Here is a 15,432-nt window from a genome sequence, read left to right on the forward strand (position 1 = left end):
GGAGCATCTCATTAAATACTGGACCACCTGCCGGGGGTCACGTGGCAGTGGAGGCAGGATCCAAACCCAAACCCATCAGCTACCAAAGCAAGGGCTTTGGCCAGGGCGCCTGGCTTCTCCCGGAGAGCTGAGGTCCTGGGACCCAGAGCACATGTCCACCAGTCCCCAGGTCCGGGCATGTCGTTCTTCGTTTCTGAAAAGTAGTGGTGTCCTGTGAATAGCCCTGATGGTTTCTGTAGTGATCAGTGTCTGCCGTGGGCACCTCTACCCACCGTGCTTCGGCCCAGAGGGCGTTGGCTGAGGGGCTCGGTTCTCAGCCCCTGGTCAGCTCACAGCAGCCCTGCTGACAGACCTGCCCTGCTCGCGCCCTCCTCTGGTCTGGCTCTGCCCAGGCCTCCTGGGGAGGGGCAGAGGAGAGTGATGTGAGCCACATGGGAAGCTCTCCCTAGCTACGGGTTGTATTGTTCTCTCTTTTTTTATTTTTTTCATTTATTTATTTATTTTGAGAGAGAATGCGCACAAGTAGGGGAGGGGCAGAGAGAGAGGGGGAGAGAGAGAGAATCCCAAGCAGGCTCCATGCTGCCATCACAGATCCCAACGTGGGGCTCCATCCCATGAACCACGAGATCGTGACCTCAGCTGAAATCAAGAGTCGGATGCTCAACTGACTGAGCGCCCCTGTTCTCTTTTTTCACATAAACCTATCTTTTTGAGGTCCACGATGGTCTGAAAGTGAAGCTATGCAGTATTTAGGGTGCTCGGATTTTAGAAGGCAGTGTCTGCAATCCTGCAGGGGATAAGATTTCCTTTTATGCCACTAAATTGCCCTAAAATAGAAGGCACTGAGTTCCCCATATCCTAACAATTATTTTTCGATAAATGACAATCTTAAGCTCTTCCCTTGACAAGAGAATGCTTTTTTTGCATGATTTCTGCAGGGTGAACTGCTTGTTACCATACAGACTTGTAAATATGTATCGAACAGGCCTTTCAACGCTGCCATCGTATAATTTACTGCTTTCTTTTAATTTTGACAATGAAACGATAGCAGCATGCGAAGTGGTTATTCATGAAAGCTACATCGTGTAATTGCTATTATGAGATTTTACATGAATTGGTTATGCTTTTACCTTGAAATGGATTTTTTTTAATTTCCTGATTTAATGAAAAGTGACAGGAAACATAATTAAGGCAAAGAACAGAATCTGAAAATACATTACCTTGAAATATTTCACAACGTTAACTTTATTTATTAAAGAAGACATCTTACACCTACATAGCATCTGAAATCAAGTGATTTTGGTGTGCTTTTCACCATGAATCACTGCCGACACGTGCTTTACTTAAATTAATTTCATGCACAGAGAACTGAGGTACGGAAGCAGCCTGAACATCTCTGCGCATTTCCCACGGGCCCACGGCAAGCATACGTGTGCCCACCACGGTTTGGGATGCCGTGGTCTGGTGCCGTGGTGGAGTTTCTGTGCACAGCCTGTCGCGTCTTCCCAGCTTACCCATGTTGGGCGGCTTGGGAGGGCCAGGGAGCGGTGGCCACCACCGTCAGTCACCCAAGCCTCCCAGGGCAGCTGCCCAGGGAAGGAACGTGGCCTCTGCCCAGTCACGGCTTGTCCCGTGCAGTGAGGCGCCGGGGGAGGGGTGGTAAAGGGGGGGCACAGTGTACGCACCCTCATCGCCTGGGCTCCGTGTGCTGAGCAGAGCCACGTGGGGGGTGAGCAGCAGGGGGCTTCATGCTCTCAGCCAAGGACAGTCCCTTCGTGTACAACAAGGGCTCTGCCCCTGTGAGCTTGTCCTTTGTCCTCCTTGTAGACCCTTCCCAAACCCAACGGCACCTTCCGTCAGACGGGCCGGCCAGATGGCGCGGAGCTCCGGTCCCTCTGACCGAGGCCTGGGTTGTCTCCGTCACATCGCCAGGGTGAGGAAGGGATGCTCAGCCTCAGGCTGACCCTCAGTGTTGGCCCCGCCCCGGCTGCCATTAGCTCCCAGGGGCAAGGATGGTGCCGTCCCGGCCCCTTCTTGCCACCTGCTGGACTCACATGCGTCTCAGGGGCCAAGCGACTTCTCCCCCGTGCGCGGTCGAACACCAGTTGCACCTGAGGCGCCGGGCACTGACCTCAGCCATCGCCCCTCCGCCACGGCAGGCCTCCGCTTCCATCAGGGTGACGCCCAGCTCCCTAGGCGGGGGAGGGGTGAAGACACGGGGCATGTTTTTGGCTGTTGGCTGTAGTAATAGTCACTCTGGCCCCTGTGCACCCACCACCTGCCGGGCACGAAGAGATGCGTGTGTACTGACGCCATCCGTCTTCGCAGCAACATTCGGAGTTTGCAAGGGCCGCTTCCTTCCCAAGTGCGTCTCCGGCGCCCGTGACCCTACCCCCAGCCTCGAGGGGCAGCGTCAGCCCTGCAGAGCGACAGGGGCCTTTCTCCCCATCCCTTTCTGTCTGGAGGGCGGTCACAGCTGGGATCCCTTCCCCTCCCGACCAGAGCACAAACCTGCACAGGCTCCGAGAGTCCAGAACCATCTGCAGCCCAGCATCAGGAGTTCATTCCCACTCCTTGTGGTGACCCTCTGTGTCCGCGTCTTCATAGAGATGAGAAAAATAACACCATACGAGTTGGACGGAAGGGCTAAGAGATGAAAAAATGCCTACCAGCCTATCGCCGTGCAGCCTTTGAGACATTTTTGCCTCAGTCCCCGTGTATAGTGCTTGGAATTTAATTTTTTCAAATGCCTACTTCTTTCTACTCCTACACAGGGGTCCCTCTGCCCACTCTCCAGTGGTACAAGGATGCCGTCTCCATCGGCAAGCTCCACAATCCTCGATACAAAATGCTTGCGAGCGGAGGCCTGCGCATCCAGCATCTGCGTCCAGAGGACTCCGGAATCTTCCAGTGCTTTGCCAGTAACGAAGGAGGGGAGATCCAGACCCACACGTACCTGGACGTCACCAGTGAGTACTGCCCGACGGGAAAGACAGGCCATCCGGGCTGGGCCCTCAGGCCAGGGCTTCCCGACTTTTGGCTGAGTGACATACTTGGAAAGTGGTAGCATCTGTTCAGGTCAGCGGGCAGGGTGCAGTGGCCACGGCAGGGGCCCCGTCTCAGGCGGAGAGCAGCCCATGTGCTAAGCCCCTCGGCAGCCCCAGCAGGTACACCCTGCCCCCACGTCCTGGTGCCCAACCTGCTCTTACACAAACCTTGATTTTCTGGCACTCAAGCCATCTTCTCCACTGAGAAGTAGAAAAGAAAAATCTGCATTTTTCTGGACAGAACTGGAAGAACTATTCAGTGAATAGCTCGTTCCTAATCTTTTTCTTTTGATCTCTTTCCCATTTTTTATATCCATTTTCTATTTTAGTTTTATTGAACAATTATAGTTCTTCTGTAAGTTTCTTTTATTATCCCATTAACAGAAATACTTTGGCACTCTGTCTTTGAAAAATAAAATAAAGGTAAAGGCTTTTACTGTATCTGTGGGTTTTCTTTCTCATCTCCACAGCTGTAATATTGTTCTTCTAAAATGAAGTGGAATTTAGTGATGATGGGATTATACCTTTCATGTTTGCCCTTTTGGAGGCAAAATGCTGATATCCTCAGGTGTGAGAGCCATTGGAGAAAGCAAGTCGTGTCAGTAGGCAGATGGCTCCTGTCTGCCAGAACGAATGAATTTAAGGAATCGTGTGTCTGTTTTGGTACGGTAGGAACCACTTCCTTGAATCTTGCCCAGGGGTCAAGTTTATCCTCTGGTTTGGACGACTGTAACGGTGGAAATAACAGTGGGTACTTCAGCCAGAAGCTGAGTTTTGATCAGTTAGGATTATTTAAAGCACATCTTAAAAGCGCCAGCCGGGAGCTTGTGGGGCTTTTCTTTTTCTTTTTTTTAACCTGCATTTTAATTTCGGTGTCGTTAACATACAGTGTTGTGTCAGTTTCGGGTATATGGTTACATCGACTCCACGATGCTGTTCCACCCTCCGTGCTCATCACGATGAGTGTGCTCGTCATCCGTCACCTGTTTCCCCCATCCCCCGCTCCCCCTCCCCTCCGCCAACCACCGGTTTGTTCTCTGTACTTAAGAGTCTGTTTTGAATCGGTGTTTTCGTGTTCTTGGGGTAGATACCCAGGAGTAGGATGACTGGATCATAGGGTAGCTCTCTTTTTAACTTTTTGAGGAACCTCCACACTGTTTGCCACAGTGGCTGCACCATTTGCATTCCCACCAGCAGTGCGAGAAGGTTCCTTTTTCTCCACATCCTTGCCCGCACTTGTTTCTTGTGTTGTTGATTTTAGCCGTTGTGACAGGTGGGAGGTGATGCCTCGTTGTAGTTTTGTTTTGCATTTCCCTGATGATCGGTGACGTTGAGCATCTTTTCATGTGTCTGTTGGCCATCTGGATGTCTTTGGAGAAACGTCTGTTCGTGTCTTCTGCCCGTGTTTTTAATTGGATTATTTGTTTAATTTAATTTAATTGGATTATCTGGTTTTTTGGTGTTGAGGTGTAGAAGTTCGTTACATATTTTGGATGCTAACCAAAATATCAGTTATGTCATTTGCAAATATCTTCTCCCATCCACTAGGTTGTCTTTTGGTTCTGTTGACTGGAGCAAACTTTTTCTGTAAAAAGCCAGATAGTATTTTCAGCTCGGAGGGACGTGGTCTCTGTCACAGCCCCTGGCTTCTGCTGCAGTGGCGTGGGAGCGGCACAGACATTACTGAGCAAATGGACCTGGCTGTGTTTCAATAAAACTTTATTTAGAGAAGCAGGCAACAGGCTGTCATTGCCTACCTTTCTCTAGTGAGAGGCTTAGGACACATTCCTTAATTCTCAGCCTCAGTTTTATCACCAAAAGTGAACCATCTCAGCCCAGTTCACAAGGTTCCTCCAGGATCAGATGGGAAATTTAGATGAAAAGTGCTACCAAACTGGTTACCATGGCAGCTGGAGATTGAACAATAAGTACACGATAATGATACTGCTACATTCTCTGTTTTGTAAGTACACGGTTTTGCAAAATAGGCTTTTATTTCCAAATTAAAACCCTTTTAGTGAAAAGAAAATATAGTATGTAAAGCAATCAATATTTATTCGTTCATTTCACAAACATTTAATTTAGCATCTCTGTCAGGCACTTGGGTCTGTCAGGCTCGGGGACGGAGCTCTGAGGAAGACACGCGAGGTTCTCACCCTTCCAGGGCAGAGGTCATGAAGTGGGGAGGCACGCAGGAGAGGAGGAGCTCGTCTAGCCAGGGATGAGGGCCGTGAGAGGAGACAACAGGCCAGGCCCATGGTGACCCGGGAGGCGCCTCTGAGGGCGCCCAGGGATCGTTCCCTGAGACGGTGCGGGAGCTGAGGCCCGAAGGTGCAAAATCTTGGGGGGTGTGCGCGTCATGGGGTGAGGGAGGGGACGCTGCAAGTGCCTTCGAGGAACAAGCTTGGGGATACAGGAGCCAGGGGTCATGGTAGGAGGTAGGCTGGAGGGGTCGAGGGCCAAGGCCCAGCGGGAAGCTTTCCAGGGCCTCCGGCAGGGAGTGGTGGGGTATCCTTCATAGCTCCCAAAGGGCACCCAAGGCTGGGTGTAGAGCGGCCAGTGCAGGGAGGAGTGGAAGGCTTGGGCCCAGGTAGGAGGCCGCTGCACTGTCCAGGTGGTGGCCCCACAGGTGCAAGGAAGCAGAGGGCTCTAGGCTATGCTTTGGGGACGGCACCCATGGCACCTAAGAGGTTCGTAGGGACTCCCGCCTGGGGGAAGGCGGGCCGGCAGCAGCATCCGCTTCTCCCGGGAACCCCAGCCCAGGCTCCTGTGGGGCCCTCCCAGGGTTTGAGACACACAGATCCCTGCTCTTCGGCGATTTCCAGTTTAATCATTCTCCAAGTGGTACGCAGTCAGGTGAGCCCTCGCCGAAGCCGGCCTGAGCCGCCCTGGCTGTCTCGGTCCGATTCCGGGCTCCTGAGAGCTGGAGACCCGTGCCGGCCCCCCAGGACAAGAAGGCCCCCCCAGCAGTTGGGCCCACAACACTTCCTGGAAATCCTTTACCGAAGGGCTTCAAATCTGATTATTTAGTGAAAGTGTCATCTTGTGGTTAATATTTAATGGTCAAAAATTAGCTTTTTCTATTTTTTAAAGAGTAACGAAGTCAAGCTTGTTAGATTTATCTAAATGTCTTTCGTCTCATTACCGTTCTTCTGAAACAGCCCTTCCTGGGCCCCGGCACTTTGCCACCACGTGTCCGTTACATCATGGACTGGGTTTCTCTCTGGGTTGTAAACACAGATCGGCAGCTCCTGAAGGACAAGTAACTGAAGGTTATAGTCACTGCTGAAAGGTTTTCATCTTTTGTCGCTGCAGTTCTGTGTGATTAGTCCTATAAAAGTCCATATGGGCCACCCCCAGCAGGCGGGTCTGGGCTCGTCCGGGGGGCGCACCCTGAGAATGTCACTGTTCGCTCCCTCTTAGATGTCGCCCCGGCGTTCACACAGCTGCCAGTGGACACCACGGTCACCGACGGGATGACAGCCACTCTGAGGTGCGAGGTGTCCGGGGCGCCCAAGCCCGCCATCACGTGGAGGAGAGGTGGGTAGCCTGCGCGGCCCCCACAGCCTGGCCACCGTGGGAAAGGAGCCCCTGGGCCAAGGCTCGTGTTCTCAGCCCCCTACCCCCACCGCCTGCCTTCAGTCAGTAAGGATGAGTAGCCGTCTGCCAAGCACCTGCTGGGTGCGGGCGCCGGGTGGGTAAGAAGGACAGTCCCCTGTAAGCTTCACAGAGCTTACGTCTCGAAGAGCAAACAGACTTTCTTCAAAATGTGTGAATATCGCTGTGTTCTGCCTAAGCCCTTCATAGGCCACCTTAGGCGTGTGAGGGGCTGCCTGAAATATAGGTACTGGATCTGGAGAAGTGCTTCCAGGACTCAGTTTCCCCATTTATGAAGTGAAGGCAATATTCGAAATGAAGAATAATACCCTTGTTTCTTTAAGAAAGAAAGGTGCCTAGGATGCACGCCTGAAACTAACAGGATATGAACGCCATTTGTACCTGGTTTTACAAAAGGCAGAGAGGGACGCCTCAGTGGTTCAGTCACTTAAGCATCTCACTCTTGATTTCGGCTCAAGTCATGATCTCACCATTTGCGGGATCGAGCCCCATGTTGGGCTCTGCGCTGACAGCATGGAGTCTGCTTGGGATTCTCTCTCCCTCTCTCTCTCTCCCCCTCCCCTGTGCATTCTCTCTCTCTCTCCCTCTCTCTCTCAAAATAAACACAAACATTTAAAAAAAAAAAAAAAGCAGAGAAACCAAAGACTGGATTCTGCCAAGGTTCAAAGTCTGAAGCATTCATGGACAGCAAGACTCAGAAGGACCTTCCAAGATCCCTTCCCTGTGTGTAACTTAGCAGAGTGACGTCAAAGGCAGACAGCTTTACTAAAGTAGAAAAGCGGAGAGAGGGAAAGATGGTTCTAGCCCAGGCTCATCTGACACGTAACCCTCTCCATTCTACCTGTTTTCAGTCCCCATGAGGAGGGGCATCACGTCATGGGCTTTCTCTGTGGTTCCCAGGCCCTTCCACACGAAGGCACACATGTCCCTCAGTGAACAGCACACACGATCCATTCTTAACAAATATATGCTGAACTGTGTGGGTTCACACAAATGAGCTGGTCACGCTCGGAGGCCCCTCCTCTGGGTGAACCACGTAGAGGCTTCTCACCTCTCCCAGCATGTGACTCCTGCACCCAGACCAGAGCTGTTAAACGTGCAGGTCAGTAAGCAAGAGGGGGTTCTTCTCTTTTATGTATACATTTTTTCTCCCAATTTAGAAAGTATGATAGCTTTGTATAGAAAATCTGCAGATGTATACAGGTATAAAGAAAAGTCAGAGTCAGTCACCAAAGATAACAGTCGCATACATACATGGACGTAACTGGTTTAACCCATTTTCTCAGTATTGCACAATTAAGATTTTCTTGGTCTCGTCATCCTAAATAATGCAAAAGGAAACTGCTTTGGTTATTTTTGCACATACGGTTTCCACCTTACTATGATTATTTCAAGTTATTTTCTTGGTTTTGGTGCTAACATTCCCGTTTCTCTACTTTTCTTCAGGAAAACATATTTTGGCCAGTGGCTCTGTGCGCATTCCTAGGTTTATGCTTCTGGAATCCGGGGGTCTGCAGATAACCCCCGTCTTCATCCAGGATGCTGGCAACTACACCTGCTATGCCACCAACACGGAGGGGTCCCTGAGCGCGTCTGCAGCACTGACTGTGTGGAGTAAGGACCACAGGCCACGTGGAACCTTCTGTTCATCATGGCTTAATCATCATGTCAGCTGTGCTTAGGGGATGTCAATACGCCCTTGGACTCTCTAATTTAATCAAAAGATAATGATTATTTTTACAACTAATTTATAGAAATCTGTTGAGTAATTAATTTTTCAGTTTCTAAAAGAATAATTAGAAAATGTATTCAAAGATTTAATGGGACATTTCAGGAGAGATTAAAGATTGACTTTTTAAAGTCAGTGGAGTAGGAAATATTAGCCCAAACTAGCCCAAACAACAAAACTGATAGGTTGGTTAATTTTATAAGCATTGTGTAAGAATTAACAGTTAAGAGTCAAGAGATAACATTTTATAGAAAGTATGTTTTTTCTGTAGTATCATTATAACCAACTAAAACACTCTTAGTATATTAAACGTGAGTGTTTTTTATATCTTAGGAGTGAATTGAAAATTTTTGATTTCTCCAGCTTTTTTTCTTTATCTGTAACACAGGTTTCTGAACTGGAGAATGATTTGTTTTCCAGACATAAGGATTCATTACCAAGTATCTCTGCCCCACCTTTAACTTCACTTGCCGGTGTACTTTTTCATCTCTGCTTCATCCATAATCTATAGGACTAAAAAAAAAAAATCGTTGTTCAAAAAAGCAAAAGATAGTGCTCACTGATCTTTGTAAAGCTTATCTCTATGAAGAGAGAAAAATTTAACTGGCATCAGTGACTCATTTGTTCAAACACCGTCCTTAAAGAGAACCTGAACTATCGTGCTTTATTTCATGTCCGTTTGGTTCTCTCTGGTACAGTTTGTGTCCACTTTGAGAAATGACCCCTTCTAATTTATTTAGGTGTTATAAAAACACCAGGACTTTTAAAGAGGCACGAATTCGAATTCCCCCAATATTCTCCGGTACCAAAAAAGAGGTCTTGTCCCATCTCGTGGTCCACTCCGTTGACCATTTCTGATTTGTCATGTGTCCCTAACATGTGAAGCTGACATTTAACAGCTTGTGAAGAACTATGTCTGTGTCTCTGTAGGTCACCCTCCAGAAAGTTCTGTACATCTGCTAAGATTCAAAACCTCGCGACACTAGAGTGATGGGTGTGCTCTCGGGGGGGCCTGCAGAGCACATCCCACCCTTTACCTACTCTGTTCTGTGCGGTTGTGGGGGATTCCGCCCACCCCCTTCTGCAGACACCCAGTTTAAAGCTCAGGTCTTTCCGGGACACCGCGCTCCAGGCGGTCAGGCTGGGCCCCGACCTAGTCTTAGGACTCCCATGTTCTGGGCTCTGTTCCTTGGGGCCAGAGCAGGGTCCACCTCACAGGTGCACGGTGGGGGGGTTCACCGGCCACAGGGCTGTCGCCGGGCCTTTCTCGGCCAGCCACTGCACTTCTGAGCGCCACTCTCTAGTCCTGGAAGCTGGGAGTGGTGCTGTCGCAGACCCCACGAGGTTGTGTGAGCATTAAATAGAACAATACAAATGGAAGCACTTTGCAAAGTCATGACGTGCTGTGCAGACAGCAGAAATGACCAGAATGTTAATAATCTTGGGAAAGAACCACGGTTTTAACCTAAGACCGCAGAACCTAATGAACATTTGCATACGGTCTGCGTTCTCGTTGTCCTCAGGAGGGTTGAGAGGCTGGAGAGCGGCCCCAGAGGGGAGGGGAGGCCTGACTGCCCTGGCCGCGCTGTGGAGAGCTTGCTTCCAATTCCCTGAGTGCTTTCATTTACGTTCGTTTTGCCAAGATCAGAGAAAACTTGGAGGCTTTTATGTTAGGTGACCAATTCATTCCCCCCTGAGGGAGGAAAGTCTCAAGCATGTAATTCTGTCTGAGTTGTGACTTGTGTTTTCCCAGATCGTACGTCCATCGTTAACCCTCCCGAGGACCGCGTGGTGATTAAGGGGACCACGGCCACTCTGCACTGCGGAGCCACTCATGACCCCCGGATCACTCTCCGGTCAGTTCAGTCACTCACAGCGTTTGGGGCTCATTCATGTTCTGGGAGCTTAGGAGATGAAGTTGAGATGCGAAGGGAGAATTTGGGCAACTTTGATTTCAGCCACAGATCCCTGATTACGGCATCACGCGGTCTTGGGCTCCATCATTAATCACACAAATCCCATTTTCCACTCCAGCCTTATGTATTATTTACAGTGAGCTATGTTCCACTCCGTGGCTTCAGTACAGCTTTTCATGATTTTTCTGCCAAGGTTAATACACTATCTGTAAAACGTACTTGTCAGGGGCTGATACTTAATGAGAGAAAAATCCGGACAGATCGAATAGGATTTCAGCAGCATTTATGCTGGGCTGTGTAAGACTTGAGAGGGGTTCCCTCTGCTCTAGGTTGGTTTCATGGTGAGATGGGGAGTAAGGCAGACCTGTACCCAGAGGAAAGGCGGCCACGGTCACCTCGTGCATGTAGAGGAAAATGCGCGTCAACACCGGAACTAGATACCTTGAAGCCTCGCTGAAGGGATTGTAATATCCCGTCTTTGTCCGAGTTCAGGCAGGAGGGTAATGATGAAACCTGTGCCCCTCTGGGGAAATGCAGGGCAGCAGACACAGGTGACTGGGTGGTGAGCTTCTTCCCAAAGACCTGCCACCTTCAGAATCGTTTTTAATTTTCAGAACCAGCCCCGAAAATAAATCTAGAGAGAATGATACGGTCATCCTAGAATTTTCAGTCTGGCCTTAGCCCAGCCAGAAGGCACACATTTAGCCAAATGGATAGACTCAACATGCCTTCCTTCCTTCTTGAACACCTCACTGTGAGCAGAGGGAGGGGCCTGCTGCCACATACATTTTTTTTTTTAATGTTTATTTTTGAGAGAGAGAGACAGAGCATGAGCGGGGAAGGGGCAGAGAGAGAGGGAGACACAGAATGGCAAGTAGGCTCTAGGCTCTGAGCCATTAGCACAGAGCTTGATGCGGGGCTCGAACCCATGAACCGTGAGATCATAACCTGAGCCAAAGTCAGACGCTTAATGGACTGAGCCACCCAGGCGCCCCTGCTGCATTCGTTATTAACTGGATTCAGAGACTGAGCTGTTTGCTTACTCTTCTTGAGCAGATTTTGGCAGATCGTGAGTTTCTGTACTTTCACCTGGCTCTCTCGAGTTCCCGAGAGCTCAAAAACCAAGTCTGGTTTAGTTGCAAGAATGTCAAAAGGAAAACCCACCAACAAAAACTAACAGGCCAAAGATGACCGAGAGAGTCCATGGAGGCCGTCTTAAAGATGTTGCCTGGAAGAGAGCACATTCATGTCTAAATGGTTTGGGAGTAGGATTCCAGAGGAGGGAGAAGGACAAGCTGGCTTTCTGCAACTGTAAGAGCTCACCCGGAATCCCTCTGGACCTTTGCGGTTTTCCCGTAGCTTTTTATGTGTGAGTGAACAGAACTGGAACCTCCTTCCGGGAGGGGTTTTAGACGCCTCACTCTTGGGGCACTGCTCGTCCCAGGGTTCCTCTGCCCTGAGAGCACCGCCCCTAAGGGATGATCTCAGCTGAGCATCATACCCCAGAGCGAACGATTTTTTCATTTCCTTCTTGAGGGACTACGTCTGTTCTGTCTCAGGGTAACTTCAGACAAGCAGTTTATTAATGTCTGTGCTCTGTGCATATCAAACCTTTAAAGAGCTGGGTACATTTTGCAAACCCGAGCGCATTATTTTGGAAAGGAACGCCAGTTATGTCCCGCTGTCCAGCAGTAAGTGGTGACCCCTGATCACTGACACCAAAGGCCAGCCAGGCTCTTAATTGATTCTACATTTGAAAAGAAAAATGTGCTAAAATTGTCATAACTAAAGAATTAAATGAGAAAGAGGTGCAGTTTTAAGAAAACAAGTTTATGGGGTGTGATCTTTTTCCAGAAGTTGGGTAATTCCACTCTGAGGAGTTCTGGGACGGTCATTGCCCCCTATCCAGGCAGCACCCCTGTCCTCCAGGAACATTCCTGGGCAAAGTGCGAGGTACAGTGTTAGTAAGTGACATGTGTGATCATGACACTGTACAGACTTCCCGTCTCGAAACCCAAAGGCCAGTTCGGTGTTCTCAGTGATCTTCACAGACCCATTTTTAACTTCAGCATCTGTTTTTGTCCTGTGGCCAAGATATTTGGTTGCTTTTCTTTATTCTTTCTTTTAGATATATTCACATGTCATGAAATTCACCCATCTAAAGAGCACACAGTTCAGTGGCTTCTGGTTCACTCACAAGGCCGTCGGTCACTCACGGCCCCGATCCTAACCCTCTGGCTTGATCCTAACTGGAGAGCTTTCCTAACTCACGACTCCCTGCTTGGCCCACAGCTACGTGTGGAAGAAGGACAATGCAATCATCACCCCATCTGGCAGTTCTAGGATCGTGGTGGAGAAGGACGGGTCCCTTGTCATTAGCCAGACGTGGTCGGGTGACATCGGAGACTACACCTGTGAAATCCTCTCGGAAGGGGGGAATGACTCCAGGACGGCCCGGCTGGAGGTGATGTGAGTGTTGCCGCCGTGGAGCGTTAACCACCTCCTGATTGCTTGCAGCGCTGTGGTCAGCCATCCCGAGTCCAAGTGGCTATTTTTAGCGCGCGTGATGCCACTTGGGTCCCCAAGCCAGCCGTCAGGGGCCATGGCCTCATGCCTCACAGGCATACAGGCTTACTTACGGGTTTTGTTGGAACCTGGAAATGAAAACATTCCACTCTTGGTTCAGATGGTTTGGTACTTGGTTTTCACCCTCCTATTATTACCTTATCTCCCCCGTTGGCACCATATCACCCATTTACCGCAGCGCCCGTAAGCAACAGCCCACTTTGCCACGTGACGCCCGCAGAACTCGGTGAGGAATGTCAGGCCAGCCCACTGAGGCCAGACCGTTCGGTGACAGCCAGGTACGTGGCGCACTGAGGTCAGCACCACCTGCCTGTCTGTGGTAAACAGCTGCTTTCCATGAAGTCTTTGGAAATCCTGGAAATGGCAGGCAGCTGATCGAGACCTCCTGGTCGTCCCGAGGGCCCAGGAGGGAAACCACTGCCTTCCTCCATCTCTGGGCCTCTTTATGCAGCTCCTCTCTGTTCCCCGGCAGGGGCTAAAGAGCCTGCTGACAAATTTCCTTTTCCTAATATGTAGTTATTTGTTCTTTAAAAATGGTGCCTCCCAGACAGTCCCTGAGCACAGCCATACCAAAGTAAGATCTGCAAACAAAGCAGCAGGGCAGGGGCTCCAGGGGCGCAGGCCAGCAGCCCTGGCTAACGTGGGCCGTGTGAGGCCGTTAGAAAAGGCCGTTTCAGAGGTTTTTCTTACTGGTGTCTGCCCACCTCAGTCCAGGAAGGAGTCTATAGACAGAAGCCACCCCCTGAACGTACAACATGAACAGTCTGCATACAGAGCCAAGCCTCCAGCCAAGGGGGTTCACGGGAGAAGGATACTTGCTAAGGGCTCAGCACATGGGCTCCTGGGTGTGTTGCACACACGTGTGAACACAGGAACAGATGGCAGCCTGGCCTAGCTCTGTTTCTGGGATTCCATGGGTTAATGGTGTTTAGCAGCTGGTCCAGAAGAGCCTTGAATTGTGCCTCCAGTACCCGGAAAGGCCTGTTCTCCTGCCTAGTTGGCATCTGCAGGGCGACTCCTTGTTCTCGTTCGTACGGTCGGTCACCTGCTGGGAGTGAAGGTCATCCCGGTTAGTCACCAGACAACAGGTGCCCCCAGCCCCCGGGTGGGCGGGATGTCTGCGGGGGTCAGGTGCTGTGGACCTGCAGCTTTGTGAGTGTGCGTGAAGTGCCAGGTGTCCCCGCCCCACCCTTAGCCGCTGGACCTGCCAGCCCTGGGCCCTTTCTGCCCTCCTGGGCTCACCTGGTCCTCCGCCCAGGGCCTCGGGCTGCTGCGGCCGTGTTTTCTGCCATCGCCGTCTGAAGGGCCCCTGCCTCTTTTAGGGCACAGCCACAGGGTCACCCCTGCGTGGGGACCCCAGGGTGCCTCACGGCTTCCCAGCATTTGCTTGGACCTTCTGTTATAGCACTGATCGCATGGGCTGCAAGTGACCGTGTTCACTGGGCCTGTGCACCGGAAGAGCCTGTTTTCACGATGCTTTCACTGCTGAAGCAAAAACACCCGGATGGCAGGCCTTGCATTTTGAGTGGCTCACGATGCTTTGGGACACCACAGGGGCTCCGACGTCCGTGTCGGGTGGTCCACGCATGCATGAACGAATAAATGTGTGTAGGTTACCAGCCACCGGCGGGGCTCCTCCCGATTGGGCCCTCCCTCTGATGCTCACATGCCCGGGGCTTCTCCCTCCGAGCACACAGGCTCATGTTCCACTGCGGGGAGCCAGCCCGGCGCCCAAACCCCCTGTCGGATCTGGGCCTGTGTCCTTCCTCCTTCCATCATGTTGGGAATTGTTTTTTTTTTTAATTTTGACAATATTGGGAGTACACATCCGGCACATTCACACGATCCACTGTGCTATTCACATTTTTAAAGCTACCTATGAGAGCTCTTAGATCATCCGTCATTGGTAACAAATAAATGAGTGTTAGCATTTCATAAGGACTCTGTCAGCAGAAGCCAAAATTGCATGCTTCCAATGCAGGGCATGCTTTTTATTCTGCACTACCTCTATGGTCTACTGATTTACATATCTTCCCTTCTATTTGCTTATTTGATTTCCTCTGAGTAAAATACATTTTTCAGCAAATGTTGCCATATCTATAAAATAATAGGCTTTCTGTAATGGTAAGACACCTCATCTCTAAATATAGAAATATTTGCAGATTTGTGATTCAAACCAATTGAGGTACAGCGGGTTACAGAACTGATTTGGAAGACAGCGGTTCCTTATGAATTGTGAGTGTAATAAACACTCCACTCTTGCAAATCTGAATGAATTGAGGAAGTTGTAGGTTATAGCCTGGTCTGTCTTTAGATCCAGATAGGTCTTAACTGTACGACATCAGTAATGACAATAGTAATGATAATAGTCGTAACTCACGATTGAGGGGCATTTTGTGCTTCTTGGAGAACTTTCGAATCAAGCTCGGTAACATTTTTGTGATTTACTCTGATGACAAAAAAAAAAAAAAAAGAAAAGGAAAGAAAAAAAAATCTCATACTGCCGAAGTGACTGAGAGGTACTTACAGCTAAATA

At 50.0% G+C, this 15,432-nt stretch overlaps 1 protein-coding gene across 3 annotated transcripts in view; it reads left to right on the top strand.

Moving 5' to 3' along the window:
- SDK1 (sidekick cell adhesion molecule 1) overlaps positions 1–15,432 on the top strand; it is an 881,306-nt gene that overhangs the window by 653,157 nt on the left and 212,717 nt on the right. For all 3 annotated transcript variants that reach the window (XM_058711917.1, XM_058711919.1, XM_058711920.1), the window contains 5 exons: positions 2,775–2,969; positions 6,471–6,587; positions 8,112–8,279; positions 10,148–10,250; positions 12,603–12,779. In XM_058711917.1, the coding sequence (XP_058567900.1) occupies positions 2,775–2,969; positions 6,471–6,587; positions 8,112–8,279; positions 10,148–10,250; positions 12,603–12,779 (760 nt within the window). The remainder of the gene's footprint in view (positions 1–2,774; positions 2,970–6,470; positions 6,588–8,111; positions 8,280–10,147; positions 10,251–12,602; positions 12,780–15,432) is intronic.

This window comes from Neofelis nebulosa, chromosome 18 (assembly GCF_028018385.1).
Source record: "Neofelis nebulosa isolate mNeoNeb1 chromosome 18, mNeoNeb1.pri, whole genome shotgun sequence".
In the NCBI taxonomy this organism is placed as follows: domain Eukaryota; kingdom Metazoa; phylum Chordata; class Mammalia; order Carnivora; family Felidae; genus Neofelis; species Neofelis nebulosa.